Below are 18,927 nucleotides of genomic sequence, written 5' to 3'. Positions count from 1 at the left end.
TGATAATAAACAGTTAGATAATGGCAAAACACAGCATGCACAACATGAGCAAAATCCACACAAGCATTCAAGGGAGTGTACACCGAGATGGACGTGCATCTCTGAATACAGACCAAATTAAATCAAAGCCTAACTGACTTATGTGACTAAGCATTGTGGATGAATTTTATAAGTACTGGTATTGAGATATACATCTCCCAATGCACAGTAACCTGTATTGTCATGTAATTTATTTATTCAAATTTTGATTTCAAGTACTTGTATCATAACTGTGCAAAAGTGGTGCATATGGTAAAGGGCAGAGCCATTGCCCTGTCACAAATCTCACTGTATCATACTGTATCAATCTGCTCCTAATCTATTTGATAATGAGACTTTAGTCTAAGATTCACAGGCAGAGTCACGATTTTATGTGATCCGGATACTTTGCTTTTTTAACTTTATTAATGACTGGTTGGTCATTAGTGATTACCAATGAGCAACCTATTTTTATTAATTTACATCGAATGCATAGGCCTGGATTTTAAGCATGGGGGAATTTCAGGATCTCTACCACCAGCAATAACCTTAAGAATACAAAATTAAAATCTGAATTTGCATTTTAATTTAATTTAGTTGCATTACTATAAGCACTGCAAAGAAAGCAACATATACAAGGAAAATCCACAAAAATGTATTTGGATGATAACGCTTTCCCCGCCAGCGTTTTTAAAGAAAAGTTCCCAGCCAGCACCAGCATTTTTTATGATTTTCACAAAAGTTTAATGCCTTCCAGAAAATGTTCTTCTTTAAATACATAAACATACAAAAAGTGAAAGAACAGACCATCTGCTTTCAAACAAACAAAAAACGTTCATCCTATCTTAATTTGTTCTCTTTTAGCACCTCTTAAATATGGGTTTTTTCAAAATACCAAATTTTGAGCAAATTGCGTTTTTGTGAAAGACTTTTGATAGAGATCAGATTCAGAGTGAACCTCAAAACATACATGGAGTTTGAACCATTTGCCCTAAGGAGATACTTCTGGGTTTTATAAGTTGGGTAAGGGCGCCACCTGGTGGATAATAGCTGAAATACAGATTGCCGGAAAAAATTGTCATTGGCAGGGAAGCGTTTCTCTTAATTAAAGTTCACACCAGACACGCTTGAGGCGTCAAATTTGCGTCTAATGCGCGTAGTTGGATGCTTGAACATTTTGAGTGTACTCGCTTTATTCGCCCATGAAAGTCATGTGCCGAATTCTAGTCATTGAGATATTCACGTGGCAAAGTTCAACTTGCGCATTTCCCGCAGAAACTATCAATTCGCGCTATTGAATGAGGCGGAATCGCGTCTACCGCCCTTTGCTAAACGTCTCATTCGCACCGCTAGACCTCTTTAAATTAACTTAACATTGAAATAACTTGTGCTTGATGCCTGTGCTCCTGTCTGCCGTGGCTGGTGTGTACAACAGCTAACTCTTGGTTTTGAGAGGCTGGTTAAAAATCCATACTAGGTTTTGCTCAAAAACACACTGGTCAGCATCACATAATTCAAGCAGCAACCTACTCCATTCCCTTAAACACACACAAACACAAACACACACGGGTCCGTGGGCAGAATCCTGCTTCCAGACCAATCCAAGACCCAGTAAAGCCGGGAGAACCAGGGAAGCAATGGGAAGGTTTAAATTTAGGTCTAAAGCAAAGCAAGGGTTATTTATGGCAAACACACTTTGAAATTACAGTACAGTACCTGACTGATCTCTGGCCCCTAAACATACAGTACATGAAAGAACAAGGTCAGGTAAAGTGTTATTAAGTCAGATAGTAATTAGTTGTTTCTGTATTAAATGGGAATATGGGACCTAGGATCAGATTAATATTTTAGTAGTTCATATGTATATAACAATTCATTATTCTGAAGAACAATAAATAATCAAAATGTTATAACTTCCCTTTTCTAAAAGTGTCACTTAGCCTATGTGCTTATTAGATAAATGTTAACCAAGTCAAATATGTAGTTACCCACAGTCTAAACAATCCCACATTCAGTGTGTCTGAAACTAGTATGAAACCCTACAGTCAAATCCAATTAAACCCTACCCCAAATTTGACATTTCTGTATTTACCAGGAAATATGTCAGGTAAAACACACAAATTAAATGTGTTGGAAAGGTCCATATAATTGATCCACATAACTTGGCTTTCTGGTCAGCAGACTGTACTTGATCAGCTAGCTGACCTACTTTGATTTTGGGTAAGGCACACAAAAGATCATACTTGTCCATTTTTTCGCTGGTCTGACGCCAGTGGGTCATGTCCTTTCTCCAGCGCAGGTTCTCCTGACTGCCGAAAGCACTTCCTGATGGACTTCTCTCTGAAGAGGAAAGACAAATATACATTATGAAAATGCATCTCAAAGGGATACATTCAACCCTCAAATCTTTTCATTTTGGGGTCCAAATAATTGATTTTTATTGACTAACCCAGCTGCCCCCTGCTCCGCCGCACCATCTCTTGTCTGGCTCCTATGCTGCCCAGGATGGCTTCTTCCAATTTGGCCTTCATGTCTTTAGATTTCTTAAAGGTTAGACTATTCATACGTTCAAATGCCTTTTTGCCCTGCATGAACAAAAAATGGGCCTTTTGTATGAGGTGGATGGATAGAAACACAAAGACAAATTACTTTAAACACTGTAGGGAAAAGTACACAGATAAGCAGATGAAATCTGCAGAGTTGCATGGAAACATAAAAATGGTAAATACACAAAGTCAGCCTAGATGTTTTGTAGGACATGTGAATATAAAAACCTCTCATTGCATATTCAGTTACTCTTGCAAAATCCTAAACTTATTTTACAGTGCTTCTAATATAGTCAAAGCTTAGATATGATGTGTATTAAGACCTTGTATTCAAAGCAGGAGACACAAAGGTAAAGCAGGTCCAGTAGACGGTTGAGCTGAGAGACGGACAGATCAGTGAACCACTTCTGTAGCACCATCTCATCCGCATTCTTCAGCACCCACAGCAGACAGATGAGCAGACTGCGACTGGATTCAGCGGAGATAGAGGCATGTTGGCGGGTGGCCTGGACGGATATGTGGATGAATGAAATTAGATGACAGACTTCATCTTTAAATGTGTTTATTGAGAACAGGAAGGTAACGCTACCTGCGGATTGAGCAGAAAACTACTAGGCCTTGACACTTGTGGCACAGAGGTTCCTGCTATCGCCATGGCAACAGTCTGGCTGATCAGACTGTTGCCCTCAGCTTCCTGTTCCTCAGTACCAGGACGACCCCACTGATTATGTGATTCTATGATGGCAAAAAAATATAAAAATTTTATTTAATTAATACACAGTACAAAAAATGTATTATATGTAGACACGGATATATTTACCATACATCATAATATCAGATTTAAAACATGCAAAGCCAAAAATGAACATACCAGTGAAATCGTGCAGCTGTGGAAGGGTTTCCATTATGATGCCTATGAGCGGCAGGTAAAGCAGGGCAACTCTGGCTTTGACATCAAGGTCGGCATAGCGTGGATCAGAGTCATGACTGGATAGTAGATTATGGACCACGCTTATGACCTTCTTATGGAGACCGAACATCCTACAGCAAAATTGCAGATTGCAAACAATAGAGCTGATCTTAGATGAAATACGAACAATTGTATGTCTATTATAAAGGGAAATGAGTGGCAAAACATCTTCAATGTGGCAAAACATTAGTATGACCAGAGATATAGACCTTTATAGACTAAATTCATTTCATACTAAACTCTAAAAAGCGTAAATAAAAGCTAATGATAAATCAAGCTCTAATAATAGTAGGACCAAACACACACCAGGGTACTGACCCGTCAGCCTCAGGGTCTAAAATGACAGCTAGCTCGGTAAGGACAAGACCAGCTAGATAATGCTGCTCTCTGAAGGGTACAGACAGCTCAAACATATTGGCTATCTTTTGATCTTGCACATGGGTGGAGAAACCAGAACTCTGGAAGGAAGTAATGAGAAAGAAAGACAAAAATTGAAAGAAACATCGAGTTCATCTATTTAAAAACCTCCTAAACTCTGTGGACCCGTCGGTGGGTTACTTTTGCCATTTTGTTGGTGCCATTTTGGGTGTGTCCTTTTAAATGCAAATGAGTTGATCTATGCACTAAATGATGCACTAAATCTATGCACTAGTGTTGTGGATGGATAGTACAGATTAGGGGGCGGTATTATCTCCTTCTGATCTCACAGGGGGAGACAAATTTAAATAACCTATTTTTTCACATGCTTTTAGAGAATGGTCTACCAAAACTGTTACTGGGTTGATCTCTTTCACATTTTCTGGGTTGATAGAAGCACTGGGGACCCAATTATAGCACTTAAACATAGAAAAAGTCAGACTTTCATGATATGGCCCCTTTTATAAAAAAAGTTGTGGAGCACCAAGTTTTCTGCAAAAATCTAGCATTCAGCCGGTCATGTGACCCCAACATGTCTGCCCCAATAGACCCTTTTACTGTTTGTACACAATGATGACGTGGCAACGTATGCGCACGCATTTTGGCAACGGAAGTATGGCAAGAATCAGCAGTGAAGTAACACAGACGGAGAAAGTTATTTTAAAAAGTTGACTTTATCAACCTTTTCAACACAGCTACCAGATCCGTGTACTATCGAAAAGTGGATAGAAGACGTTAGCAAATGGCCAAATATAAAGTGTCTAGATACATATATAGGTATATAAGTATAATATAATAGTGCAACCAAACGCACAACCAGACATTTTGATGCTGGAAAACTGTTTTAATAAACTTGTTAGTGGTTAGAAGCCCCTCCCAAGACGCAAATTTTTGCGTGAATTTCTCAATGACTAGAATTTCACACGCGGCTTTCATAAGCAAATGAAGCGAGTAACTTTAAAATGTTCAAGCGGCAAACTAGACGCGGTAGACGCGAATTTGACGCCTCAAACACCCACAGTAATGGTCTAATTTATCATGGCTACCGTGTCTCAATTTTGCGTTCATACCTGAGATGTAGCAGAGGACACAGAAGGTGAAGGGGAGGCTGGGGGTGTTAATAGACTGAAGGGCAGGTTTAGGGTGACGTAGTGTTCATGGCTGCAGATGATTCTCAGGAAGTCCAACCTCAGAGACTCCAGAGTGGGGTTCTGTAGTGCATAGAGCTTGGTGGACACCTAAGTAAAAAAATAAACATCAGAAAATCTGTGAAAAGACAATGAGCGCATAAGGATTTGTTTTTAACTTAAGATGTACAATACCTGTTTCCAGTAGGTTTTGATGAGAGTAAAGACAAATCCTCTATCCATAACTGACAAGAGGTCATTAAGGAAGAAAGCCAAACTTGTGTTGAGCCTTTCCACCAACTCAAGATCCTGAACAGATGGTAAAATCAAATTGAGTATTCTGAAAAATCTCAAATGCACACTAAACTATTTAAAGGGGACAGAGAATGAAAAACCATTTTTACCTTGTCTTTGTTGAATAATGGTAGTCTACCCACATTCACAAACATACAAAAAGTGCTAACATGCTAAACATCTCAGTCCCATAGAAATTCCTCTTTTAGAAATGCCAGCCAAAAAACGGCCCAATCTGAAAAACTGATGCTTATGACATCACAGGCATCTCACTGCCCCTCCACTTTAAAATAATTGGCTTCATTTTTTGAGTGGCAGCAAAATCAGCCAATCAGTAATGAGATTGCAAGTTAAGCCAGTAGGGGGAGCCAAATAGGTGCAAAACCACTTGTTTAACTCTTTCACCGCCAGCGTTTTTTAAAAAAGTTGCCAGCCAGCGCAAGCGTTTTTCATGATTTTCACCAAAGTTTAATGCCTTCCAGAAAATGTTCTTCTTTAAATATATAAACATACAATATACCAAATGAAAGAACAGACCCTCTGCTTTCAAACAAAAAAAAAACGTTTCATCCTACCTTTAGTGGTTCTTTTGCAATCAGCTTTTGAATATGGGTAGGTTTTTGCAAAAATACCATATTTTGAGCAAAAAGCAGAGATAATTCCATTTCTATGACGGACTTTTCATAGAGATCGCATTCAGAGCGATCTTTAAAACAGACACGGACATGCAGCAGCTTGCCATAGGGCAATACTTCCGGTTTTAAAACGTTCGGAAGTGCGCCACCTGGTGGATAATAGCGGTATTGCGGAAAGACAGAAAATCTCGTCATTGGCGGGGAAGCGTTTTCTCTTAATTGACGAGATATCTCGTCAATGGCGGGGAAAGAGTTAAAATCCCCCACCCTAATAGAGCTATCGGAGAGGTTTTTAGGAAGCTTCTAAGGCAATACAGACCCAAACAAAAAAAAAAATTGTCTACATGTCACATCACAGAACGCTTAGGTTACTCACGTAACCCCGGTTCCCTGAAATAACGGGAACGAAGCATTGCGTCAGTTAGCTGACGCTATGGGGGAAACTCCTGTTTACTCCGTGACTGAAGCCTATTGGTTAACGTCTGTACAAAGTACAGACCAATGACGTTTGAACCCGCGCGCGGGAGGAACGCGTCCTTATATAAGCGCGGTTCAATCGTCAGGAGCTCATTATATTCGACTGAAGCGCGCAGCCGAATAACACTCGCTGCGTAGACGTTTGTAGCACGGCAAGAGACGCAATGCTTCGTTCCCGTTATTTCAGGGAACCGGGGTTACGTGAGTAACCTAAGCGTTCCCTTTCAATACGGTTCACTTCGCATTGCGTCAGTTAGCTGACGCTATGGGGGAACGTAATCCCATCACGCCGTGCATACACAACGTACTGAAGTGCCTTACCGGAGAGACACTGCGTGTGGCCCTATACCCGGCATATTCACAGCTTAAAAAGCAAATGAGTAAGCACCATATAAATTGTTGACGCGCACACGGTGGGGTTTTAAACGCACCGGGGGCACATAACATAGCACAAGACGGCGAGGTACCGAGCGCGCCGCGGCTGTGCGAGATAAGTAAATTCAGAGTCACGTTGGTGAGCTCGCTGAGCGCACCGTGGTGTACACATAAAACGCATGAGCGTGCATGATTGAGCCGAGAGAACCTGCGCTCGTAGGGCAGGGACGTCTAAGCTGTACAATCTGACAACGTAGACGGCGAAGACCAGCCGGCCGCGTAGCAGATATCAAATATAGATATAGATACCCCTGTAGACCAAGTTCATGAAGAAGCCAAACTCGCACAGAGTGGGCTCTATATAGGACATAGCTCATAGAGGGGCGTGAGCCAGTGCGATGGTTTCAACGATCCATCTAAATAACCACTGTTAGCAACAGACATACGTAGTGAGTGATCTGCGAAGCTCACGAACGGCCGATCTGACTATAATATGCGGCAGAACGGTTCGTAGCGTGGGATTATACAGATACCACAATAGTGTGAACCCAGGTGCACCCTCGAGCGCATCGGGATGCATATAGGTAGTATTACAGTGCACAGATCGGTGAGCTTTCCAAGCGCGCCGTAAATGTGTATTGACTATAAATTGCACGGGCACAGGTGAACACTTGAATACATCGTGAATGCATATAGATGAATCAGAGTGTTATAATGCACAGGCCGGCAAGATTCTCGAGCGCGCCGTCATGTGTTCTGATAATAAATTGTGCGCACACGGGTGAACTCTTCAGTGCACCGTGAATGGGTATAGATAAATCAGTGCACAGAACGCGCCGTGAATGTGTACAAATATGATTGATGAACGTAACGGTGGGCACCCAACGCACCGTGAACGTACACAGATGAACAACAATGTATGTGTCACAAATCATAACACAGCTGTGTATACAGGTGAGCTTTCCCAAGCGCATCTTATTGTATACCAAAATGTTATAGCGTGTACATGTGAGCTTCTCTAAGCGCACGGTGGACGCATATAATTAAAAACCATATCGTGCATACAGGTGAGCTAATGGGCGCACCTTTAATGCAACAAACCTCAGTAGTGCGAAGCAGGGATGTTGAAGCTGTAAACTGACAACGTGGACGGCGGGGACCAGCCGGCCGTGTCACAATTGTCAAATGAGAAACCTCTAAGACCATGCCCATGCTCTAAGACAAGTGAGCATAATTGTCACGGGAGGTGATAACGTCAACGATCCATAAATAGCCTGTATTGACAGGTGCTCTAGTGAGTGATCTGTGACGCAGATGAACAGCTGATCGTCTGATGTACGTCAGACGTATGTGTCATCCAGGACCTTGGACAGTTCCAGAGCGCTGTGCCTCGGGCACCGTCCGCATCTGAGAAATGACAGGCTTATGAATAAAGTGAATGGCCAGCCGTAAAAGCATGGTTCGCTGTTACCGCCGCCGTCCGCATCTGAGAGATGACAGGCTTGTGAATTAAATGAATGGTCGGTCGTAAAAGCGTGGTTCGCTGTTATCACGGCCACATAGATATAGGTAGGGGAGAGAGCCGCCGTGCCTCTGTAGTGAGGAGAAAAGTGTTCCACCCACGATTCGCGGGGGGTATTGACTTTCAAATGTCACTAGACAGAATGGATCAGACTTTGCATAAGGACGCCTCGTGAAAGGGGTCCTAGCAGCTTGTGTCAATGTGTCATAAGGCACGTAATGTAGGTCGTGTCCCACGGATGCCATCTCCGCACGCCCATCGTAATGGGTTAATATTGGTAGTTTAAGCATGAGATGCGTATCACTCTGATTGAACATAGCTTATAAAGCGATGCAATGAGTTTATAAAGGAGATGACTCGTCAGCTTGTTCAGGGGGCGAGATCTCAGTCTGGTTCGGTAAATAATGAAACCACCGTAGATTGCCCGACCGCATTATCACAATAACACGGTCGAGCGTGCTGCAGTGCTAAATCATCCTCTTAATGTACCGTATTCACAGTACAAGGTGATTTATATGAGACAAACGGCGTTCCACGCGCCGAAGGCTGATTGCCGTCGTAAAGCGTGTTCAATCCACAGCAAATGCTGGGCTAGCTCGTAATGACAGCACTTCATGCAGCCGTGTGTAACTTAAGCAAGCTTCCCGGCCGTCAGCTCGGGGCGGGACCTTTGCTTAGTCAAACTGAAGTGGACTTATGAACAGAATGCCACGATATTCAGCTTTCTGAGGCTCGTTAGAGGGGTACGTGTGCCCGTCTTAAACGAGATGCCGCGCGCGTCTGACTGTGCGCGCGCTTTAAGCTTTGAAACTTATTGTGGCGGGTAGCAAGCTCACTTGAGGTTGATATTACCCTTAATATCTCCGAGTATTGGAGCGGAGGTGTGAGCGTCTTCGGATCCGCTAATATAAATCAGCTATATGGCCGAAAAACGTCATAAACCGCTTGGCTGTAAGCCTTTGAGTGGCCGTCCGGAGAGGGCGCGATTCAAACGCTTGGAGCCATGCAAAAGTCTGAGGCTGTCCTTCCTCTAGGAAGAGAGAGAATAACAGCCGTAAGACCGTGCTCGTTTGCGCCATCAGCATCGTAGCGGAGAAACTGAGGTGGGCTGCGAGCGAATTTGGCAGAAAGGTGTTAGAGACACCGTACAGTCGTGGGGTGTCAATACACAGTATATGGCCAAACCGGGGTTTTTTCGGCTAGCGTCGATAGAATTATGGACAGCGGGCCGTGTGTGCGTATTACTGATTGCTTGTCAGTAAGGCGATAAAGTGTTAAGAGACACCGTACAACCGTGGATGTCAATACACAGTATAGTAAGCACGGAAATTACTCTTTTCAGAGGAATTAAATACCGTTCGCCACTATAGTGAGGTCGCATAGCCGACAGTATTACACAGTATGTTTGGATAAACAGCACACAGAAAACATTTCAGGGCAGTCCAGCCGAGGCGCGACATAACCCCTTTTTCCCAGACAGTTTCGTTCTCTGCTGATGCAGCTATGCTGCGGAGACCAGAGCTCAGCCGTTCAGGTGCACAAGCCTCAGTAGTGACGGTGACCGAACGGCTCACGGAGCAGGGTAGTATGTCTAGGTAGTTTAATGTCAGACTGAACCCATCGCAGAGAGGAAGTCTGCCGCGAGGCCCGCGGTTTTGCCGTTTATTAAAGGGCAGAAAAACCGGGTATATATATATAAGAATGTACCAATATTCAGCGCACTGATATAGGACGGGACTGAATAAAGGGAGGTATTCGGGCCTCAGTATATTATAAACAAATTCGTTCTGCCTCTGATTCCGTCTAAACCAGAGAGAAATTACCAGGCAGACGAAAAATGAGCTATCTGAAGTGAGATCGGCTCAGGCCAGTAAAGCTCTATAATAAGTGTTTTAGCGCTCCAATAGAGGCGTGTCCGCCTTATCGAGCAGACGAATGAGATCGTGCCGCTCCAGGAGGGGAGGGGCATGAAGCTCTCTATAATGAGTGTTCTTGGTGCTCCAATAGCGGCGAATCGGCCCTATCGAGCAGACGAATGAGATCGCGCCGCTCCAGGAGGGGAGGGGCATGAAGCTCTGTAATCGTTGAACACTGGACAGCTGCATTTAGAGGCAGCGAGCCGTAATACCGCGTGCTAGCTAAGCCGTTAAGAGACCTCACCACTGTGGGGAAAGGAGCGAGGGACTCCGCGAGCGTGGAGCACGAGTGGCTGTGCTATGACAGAGACAGGGGCAGACCGCCCGTGTTTGCTTGTCGTATGCATCTATCCAGGTCTACGGTTCCCCGCTTGTTCATCTCAACAAGAGAGGAACGGCAGAGGGGAGCAGCAACACAGACAGAACAGCCATGCGTCGTGACGGTATCACCCGATGCACTCGGGGGATTCATATATGTGCCAGAGATCTCGCCACTGAATGTAAGAGGAGCGAAGGGACTCTGTAAGCATGAACGGTTGCGGTGTGACAGAACACAGGGGGGGTTAGTCCGTGTGTGCTTGTCTATGCATCCATCTAGTCTCATGGCTCGCCGTGTGTTCATCCCGGCGAGAGAGGAACAGCAGGGGGAGCACGAAACATGGATAAGACAACCAAAGCATAAGCGCGGTCCCGGCGTGGGAGGTGCCAGACCGGTAACGCGCTCGGAGGAAATTCATAGCAGAGAGGCTCACAGAGCCGCTGTGCTGGACGCTATTACAACAGCGCCTGCTCTTTTAGCTTATAGCCTTTATATTAAAAATATTGATCTTACCGGGCGGCCGCAGGGGAGACCTCGTCAGGCGTGTGTCCGCTGCACAGGGCTCAAACCACGGCAAGCGAAGGCTATCTTCGGTTCTCGGCCGGAAAGCGGCAGGGGAAGACGCTAGACCTGGACTCTGCTATCTTCGGTTCTCAGCCGGAAAACGGCAGGGGAAGACGCTAGGCCTGGACTCCGCTGCAGGGCTTTTGTCAACGGCGAGGTAAGGCTTCTTCTTTTTCTTCGGAGCAGCGAGAGGTTCGCGCTGAAGGAGAAAATAATGAGCTCCTGACGATTGAACCGCGCTTATATAAGGACGCGTTCCTCCCGCGCGCGGGTTCAAACGTCATTGGTCTGTACTTTGAACAGACGTTAACCAATAGGCTTCAGTCACGGAGTAAACAGGAGTTTCCCCCATAGCGTCAGCTAACTGACGCAATGCGAAGTGAACCGTATTGAAAGGGAACAAGGATAAATACTCCGTTTAATCATTCTATGTCACCTTTAAAGAGGACATTTTTAAGGTGTCAAATAAATCTGAAGTTATAGCTCAAAATATCATATATAGCATGTTAAAATTGTCACTTTGTAGGTGTGTGCAAAAATGTGCCGTTTTGGGGGTGTCCTTTAATATGCAAATGAGCTTATCTCTGTACTAAAATCGCAGTGGCGTGGTTTGATAGTGCAGATTAAGGGGCGGTGTTATCCCTTTCTGACATAACCAGGGGAGCCAAATGTCAATGACCTATTTTTTCACATGCTTGTGGAGAATGGTTTACAAAAAACTAAGTTACTAGGCTGATCTTATTCACATTTTCTAGGTTGATAAAAGCACTGGGGACCCAATTATAGCACTTAAACATGGAAAAAGTCAGATTTTCATGATATGTCCCCATTAAAGACAGACAATTGTTTCTAAACACATTATAAATGTTAGAAAGACTTTAATAAAGACTTTCCAAGACTTTAATTACTTCTTTTTTTTCTTGAGTGGTTAATGACTTTTTCCTTATGAGTGAATGCATTCAGTGTATTTGCTTTTCTTCTCACCTTCTGGAAGCGTGAGACAATGTCACCTGCAATGGTGCTGACCAGAGCAGTGATGTCATCCATGAAGCGCTCAGGGAATCGGTGCTTCCGAGGAGACTCCAGTCGGTCAGTGAAGTATAAGTGATGGATGATGCTTTTAACCTGAAGATGGAAAGAAAGGAAGACTTTGGTACATCATCTCAAAACCTCAAAGCCACTATGATTTTGAGTATCACAGAAAAAGCTCCTACCATGAGCTCAAAGAAGAACCAGGCCTGTTGGAGAGCTCCTTCCCTGACGCATCCACTGCTCACCACCCATTGGAGTGCCAGCTCCTCATGGAAGAGCTGAGGAACAGAAGGAAAACATCAGAGGACCGATCAATATTTAAAACAGATACACTTCATATAGGTCAATCTGTCTTAGGAGTACTATAGGGTAAGAAAGGGTCCTTTGATATAAGGTCCACTGTGTTGCTGCAAGAGTGGGGAGGATTTATTATTCTACAGTGACATACAGATAAAGAGCACAAGCACATTTGAACCAACAGGGTACATACATTATTCAGGTGCCATTGACAGCAAAGAGAACTCCCACCCATAAGGACAAGACAACCACAGCAATGAAAAACAACATCCTGACATTCACAAACAGACAAGTGCATTTGAGGCAAGGAGGGGTCGGGCTCCTGCCTTCCGTGTGTCGGTCTCTACCTTTTTGGTTGGCAAGCGTCCTGTTAATGTTTGCAAGAAACTGGTGCTCTCAGTGTGCGATGACATGCGATTGCCACTGCGCTCCATGGCCTACGGGTGGGGATGAATGGAAGGGTGAAAATAGATTAGTGTGGAGACAGGGCTATGGGGTGTCAATCACTACTAATATCTACACTCACACACACAAAACACACACACATAAGACACAAGACTTCAGATTGGCATAAAATTACAATTACATAGAATAAAATAAGCGAATACAGTGTTTCATTTGAAATTGTACAATAAAAATATATATATTTATATTTTGTGATACATGTATGGTACGATACAGTTTTCTCAATAGAAAGAGAGAGAGGGGAGATAAAAAATATTATGTTTGGCAAGCTGTAAAATAAGATTTGGCTAACACTTTACAAAACTTTGTATTTGTTAACAATGCAGTATGTTAATGTATTCTCTAACAAGAACTAACAATTTAAACAATTAACAATTTAAAATCAAACATTTTAACATTGGTTTAAAGGTGCAATGTGAGGTTTTAAAAGGATCTCTTGACAGAAATGCTATATAATATAGATAACTATATTATCAGTGGTGTATAAAGACCATATAAAATGAAATGTATCTTTTTTATTACCTTAGAATGAGCCGTTTTTATCTACATACAATGCGAGTCCCTTATGTGAAAGTCGACATTTCATCCGTCATGTTTCAACTGCTCTATAGATCGCGTTTTGCTACTACGTTGTCTCAGACAATGACATGTTTGTCTTGGGGCAGCTACCATAGCTTCACTATGCGTTTCGAAAAGGAGGGGTGAGCTGTGGACTGAGCCATTGGTTGAAATTCACACTCACACCCTAAGATGCCACTAAAAGTCACACATTTAATGCACAATGGACTAAAATTAACAATTGTATTGGCTTGTACTAACATCAGCCAAGAATTATTAAAGGGATAGTTCACCCAAAAATAAAAATTCTGTCATGTTGTTACAAACCCGCATAAATATATTTGTTATTTTGAACAGAAAGGAAAATATTTTGAGGAATGTTTGTAACCAAACCGTTCGTGGACCCCATTTCCTTCCATAGTATGCTTTATTCCTACTATGAAAGCAAATGGGGTCCAAAAACGGTTTGGTTGCAAACATTTCTCAAAATTTCTTCCTTTGCGTTCATCAGAACAAAGAAATTTATACAGTTTTTTGGGTGAACTATCCCTTTAAATGCTAAAAAACTATATTGCTCATTGTTTGCTCATGTTAACAAATGCACTTACTACTGTTAACAAATACAACTTTACTGTAAAGTGTTAACAAAATAAGTAATAAATAAATTAAAATAACATTACGTATGTACTGTATGTATGCTTTAATGAATTTGACTTTTACAGGCACTGAATAATGAGAAAAATAATCATTAGCCTTAACCAGATGCCAAAAAAATACAAACGTACAGTTTCACAAGACAAACAAAACACTCTTACACACATTCATACATGTACATGCAGCATATCTTAACATGCCAAGCAGAAGGAAAATGATAGTTGGTTAGTTATGTCCATGCAATGCCGTTTAGACTGAATAAAGGAGATGATAAGGTTTTGAAAATGACTGATTATGGATTATGAATATGGTTAAAGCAAGGATGTTTACTTGTGTTTTAACTGAGAAATTACAGTATTGTGCAAAAGTCTAAGGCCAACCCCACCAGCCTTGTTGTTTTAGCAAAGTTTTAATGTCCATCCATATTTATTTGAAGAGTTTGGTTCCAAAATGCGATAAACGGCATTAAAAAAAAAGGTTACCACCAAAATCAGTATTGTATCAGGACGGTATTAAAAAGTAAATTCTTAATTTTATGCAAAATCCGATATCCGCCGTGTCATACTGTCATCTTTTCTCCCAAAACGCGATAAACGCAAAATACACACAAAATCCTATTCCTCATCTAATTTTTTGACTTCGTGATCAACAAACAAACAAAAACAAAATAATACTTTTAATGGCATTGATAAACGTGTGGTGGTTTTCTGTGATGGGAAAGAAACATAAGCCATCAAAATCAAATAATTTACGCGAGAGGCACTCCGGCGAAAGAAAAATGCCGGCTGTTGCTTGTTCTCACACGACAGCATCAAGCTTCTGTCATGCTAACACACTGACCCAAGGGGATCTTATGAAAAACTTTCCATTATTTTTCTTGAAGTCAACGGAAATCGTGCAGGACCCAAACATTTTACAGCTGATCGCTGTCAAAAAAGTTCAGCGACGACGCTCCAAGGTTGACAGCAGCAATGACAGTTTTCTTAAAATAACAAAGTAAGTGTTTTGATTTATGCCATTAATGTTTTTTTATCAGTGTATACCACTAGTCAACTAAATAAATATAACATGGCAAAGATGAATGCACATTTATATATTGATTCAATTTATAGCATTTTGAAAAAAAAACTTGTCATGGATTTATTGCATTTTGCGGAAAAAAAGAATCAGTTTTTATAATAAATCTTTAAATCTAATTATGGATTTGAATTTTTAATGTTATTTATAACCTAAAGATGCTATGTGGAAGTTTGTAACAAAAAATTGTGGTTTTCATCTTTTCAATTTCTTTACATTTTACCCCAAATTACTCAAATGGATTGCGGAACCAAACTCTTAATTTTTCACTTTTTTTTATTAAGATACAAACAGAGAATACAGGAAATATGTACACAAAATTAAAAACAAAACATTTTGCAGAACTAAATGTCTTTTTGAGGCATCAGTCAGTATTTATTGTGACCTCTCTTGGCACTAAACCCATTTCAAGCTTTTTGAGAAGTCCTGAAGTCATTCAATTAAAATTACAAATTAGGATCAAATTTTCTTCATTTTCTGTTTGTATTATAATAAAGAGTATCATAATTAATTACAGATGGTCACTATAACATTGCAAAAACAACAAATCTTATGGTAACATAGTGGCTTTTGCACAGTACAGTATCTCATACATTTATAAGAGTAGAAGGCAATGAAATGAAATTAAATGAATGGACATTGTGGTATTGAGAGGGACCTATAGTGGTGAAGTGGGGAACTTTTGGGATATTTGGAATGACCTGCTTAGCATCAGATGTTGAGCCAGGGCTGGTCCCCCACGGGGCGCTTTTGCACCCCATGGTATGCACCCAGGAGTTGGAGCGATCTAAGCCCTGCAAGCCGAGGGTGGCATCGAAAGGGTCACAGACAGAAGCAAGCAAGCCAGGAAACAGTGAAAGGTCAAAGGTTACATGTCAATGAAGCAAGGGAGCAAGTCAATACATTCTTATTATTGAGCAGAAACAGGTTAGAGTATCAAGCAATGTTTTATTGGTTATAGCAGATCAAAGGCTTAGTTTGACAGCACTGAGTGATTGTGTAAGCATGTGAATTGGATTCACTGCAACAGCTGAAAGAAAGTCAGCACATAGACAATTATCATCTTCTAAAACAAAAACAGGAACTGATCTCTTAAAAAACCTTTAAAGATAAACTGTATGATAAACATTTCCATCATTCATAAGTACATTCAATCCTGATTATGGACGACCCACTTAAATTGTTTGAGTAAAAAAATATTTAATTTCATAACATTGTAAATTACTACCTGAAAAGGTGAAGGGGTTAATGTACATTTAACTGTAAACATTTAAATAAGCTATAACTGAGGCGCAACCTTCCTATCTCTCTGACGAAGCCAAAATGGAAGTGACTTAAACTGCAATTCATAGACAGGCCAATAGAGGCTGACTCCAAAAGGGAGTCAATTCCCATAGACCTCCATGTTAACTATACAGCAGAAAATAATGTGTTTACAGCCTGGTACAAAAAGTCATTTTGGTCTATAGATCTAATTTTGCCCTTCATGACAACTGTGAGGGGGGTGAATTTTTGTGTAACCCATCTGTTTAAATTATATTAAGCCTTAAAGTTCTGTATAATTAAGGGAGTGGCCACTTGAGTGACAGGTGAACTGCCACTGCTGTCACTACCCAAGTCTTTACCCATTTTTGGTCATCCACGAGTGATGCGCAGTGACGCACGACCAAGATGGCGATGGCAGACCCTGTCAACTATTGGCTTCAAAAAAGCTTTTCACAAACCTTTGGGTCTGGATCTACCCCCAGACACCGACGTTAGAGCCTTGCTGAAATGCATCTACCTACCTTACTGCCGATGATGGAGCGCACTTCATCATCTGGGGAGGTGGGGGTGCCAGAGATGTCTGGGTTACTGTTGCTAAGGCTACGAGAGCGGTTGAGGTTAAGGCTTGCGGGTCTAACGACAGAACGGGCCATTGTTGCATAATGCACAGAGCCGCCCAATCCTCCAGGGCCTATTAAACAAAAAGTAGCAAATGATTTTATGAAATGATAACAGGACTGATCATTTACTAATGTAATATACTAATGTATAAAACAAAAATCAACCTTTAACCTCACCTGGAGAGGGGGAGTTGGGATCCACATTAGGCAGACGGAAGACATAGTGGATGTATGAGGAGAGGAGGCTGTTTCGCCCATGCATATCTTGACTGGTGTCCAAGTACTTATGCAGACGATTCACTATAGATGCCATCACTTCAAAAGAGGCCTGGCCAAGATTCACTACAATATCAATTAGTCAAATAAAGGTCATCGATAAACACCCAGACTCGGCAATCTAAGATCTGATATATGCGGTGATAAATTTATGAACAAATTAATTAAATATTATGGAGTAATTTAGGGTAGGATAAAATATGTGACCCCGCCTGTGAAACGCCAGCTTAAGACTTGTAATCCAATTTTGAGAGCATCAAAGTAGTCATGACCATAAAAATGACAAAAAGATGTCATTTGGGATTTATGCTGTAAATGACAGATTAAAAACTAAGTCTTGGATATACAATACCTAAACTTTTTTTTGTGATAACATGGAAAAATTCTAAAATTATGATTTTAATGACACTACGATTTATTAATGCACCTTGACGACGTGTTAAAAAATTGACTTTGATCATCTCTGTGTTCACTTTAGGCACAGAAACACATTATTCTAATATCATGGGTATCTACAAAGTCATCAATATGCGCTATAAACCATAAAATAGAGCAATCATAAAAAGATTTAGGTCTTTTCCTTACTGACTCCCTCAAAGTTCGGACCTCAACCCCATCGAGCAAATTTGTGGCTCACACAAACCTACTATATGACTTTCAAAGAACTGCAATAGTGCAAGTCATATGAAAACCTATTATAATTTCATGACATCAAATGACTTTTGTTATCTTGCTTGTATGCTGAAGATTCAATATTTTAGTTGGATGGAAAAGAGCAGTGAGGACAAGAAAGCAAAAAAAAAAGTTGACAGCAGAATTGAGTTTCAATTTCAACAAACTCCTATTATGGCGGTCAGCGTTTGCATTTTATCAGCTAATTTGCATTTTAAAGGACACACCCAAAACGGCACATTTTTGCTCACACATAAAAAGCAATGGCAATTTTAACATGCTATAATAAATTATCTGTGGGGTTTTTGAGCTAAATATTCACATACTGTATGCACTCTGGGGACACCACACCAAAGATTTATTTAACATCTTAAAAAAAAGTCTCAAAATATGTCCCCTTTCAAACATTACCATACTGGTAAACGGATATTCTAAAAAAAAAAACTATGCGTTACGATAATGCATATGCTACATGATGCAGGTATGAAAGTAGCTTGAGTTTATTTCCATTCGGGAGTGCTTGTACCTATCTGGCCGGCTATAACAGGTGGCCGCACCATCAGCAGCACCAGTTTGTCCAGCAGTAGGTGAAGGAACCGGACCACAGGCTCCAGCTGAGAGGAATTCAAAGCCGCAATGCTGGACTTTAGCTCAGTCTCCAAGTTATTCTCCATGATGCGCATATCTCCTATCCTTACTGGGAACATGTGCTCATCCAGAGCATGCACCAGAGCAAAGAACTTATCTAAATACTGGTCCTGAGGAGAAGATAGGACAGCGTTTAGAGTAGGAACATATTTAGTAACACTTAATGCTTGGAGAAAACAACG

The 18,927-nt window shown here is 41.4% G+C and overlaps 1 protein-coding gene across 20 annotated transcripts in view; it reads right to left on the bottom strand.

Annotated features, from left to right (window-relative positions):
• The window catches only part of dock7 (dedicator of cytokinesis 7), a 56,606-nt gene that overhangs the window by 15,078 nt on the left and 22,601 nt on the right, over positions 1-18,927 (bottom strand). For 3 of the 20 annotated variants that reach the window (XM_073815163.1, XM_073815157.1, XM_073815158.1), the window contains exons 20-35: positions 18,624-18,855; positions 17,327-17,491; positions 17,051-17,220; positions 15,965-16,057; positions 12,857-12,946; positions 12,395-12,490; positions 12,165-12,305; positions 5,274-5,387; positions 5,022-5,189; positions 3,841-3,992; positions 3,436-3,605; positions 3,154-3,299; positions 2,888-3,070; positions 2,468-2,624; positions 2,262-2,358; positions 1,735-1,752 (exon numbers count right to left, since the gene is read on the bottom strand). In XM_073815163.1, coding sequence (XP_073671264.1) covers positions 1,735-1,752; positions 2,262-2,358; positions 2,468-2,624; positions 2,888-3,070; positions 3,154-3,299; positions 3,436-3,605; positions 3,841-3,992; positions 5,022-5,189; positions 5,274-5,387; positions 12,165-12,305; positions 12,395-12,490; positions 12,857-12,946; positions 15,965-16,057; positions 17,051-17,220; positions 17,327-17,491; positions 18,624-18,855 — 2,192 coding nt within the window. The remainder of the gene's footprint in view (positions 1-1,734; positions 1,753-2,261; positions 2,359-2,467; positions 2,625-2,887; positions 3,071-3,153; positions 3,300-3,435; positions 3,606-3,840; positions 3,993-5,021; positions 5,190-5,273; positions 5,388-12,164; positions 12,306-12,394; positions 12,491-12,856; positions 12,947-15,964; positions 16,058-17,050; positions 17,221-17,326; positions 17,492-18,623; positions 18,856-18,927) is intronic. The other 17 variants (XM_073815160.1, XM_073815162.1, XM_073815165.1 and 14 more) reach the window with 13 other exon arrangements.

The sequence above is a fragment of the Paramisgurnus dabryanus genome, chromosome 7 (assembly GCF_030506205.2).
Source record: "Paramisgurnus dabryanus chromosome 7, PD_genome_1.1, whole genome shotgun sequence".
In the NCBI taxonomy this organism is placed as follows: Eukaryota; Metazoa; Chordata; class Actinopteri; order Cypriniformes; family Cobitidae; genus Paramisgurnus; species Paramisgurnus dabryanus.
This window is presented reverse-complemented; position numbering and strand designations above follow the sequence as displayed.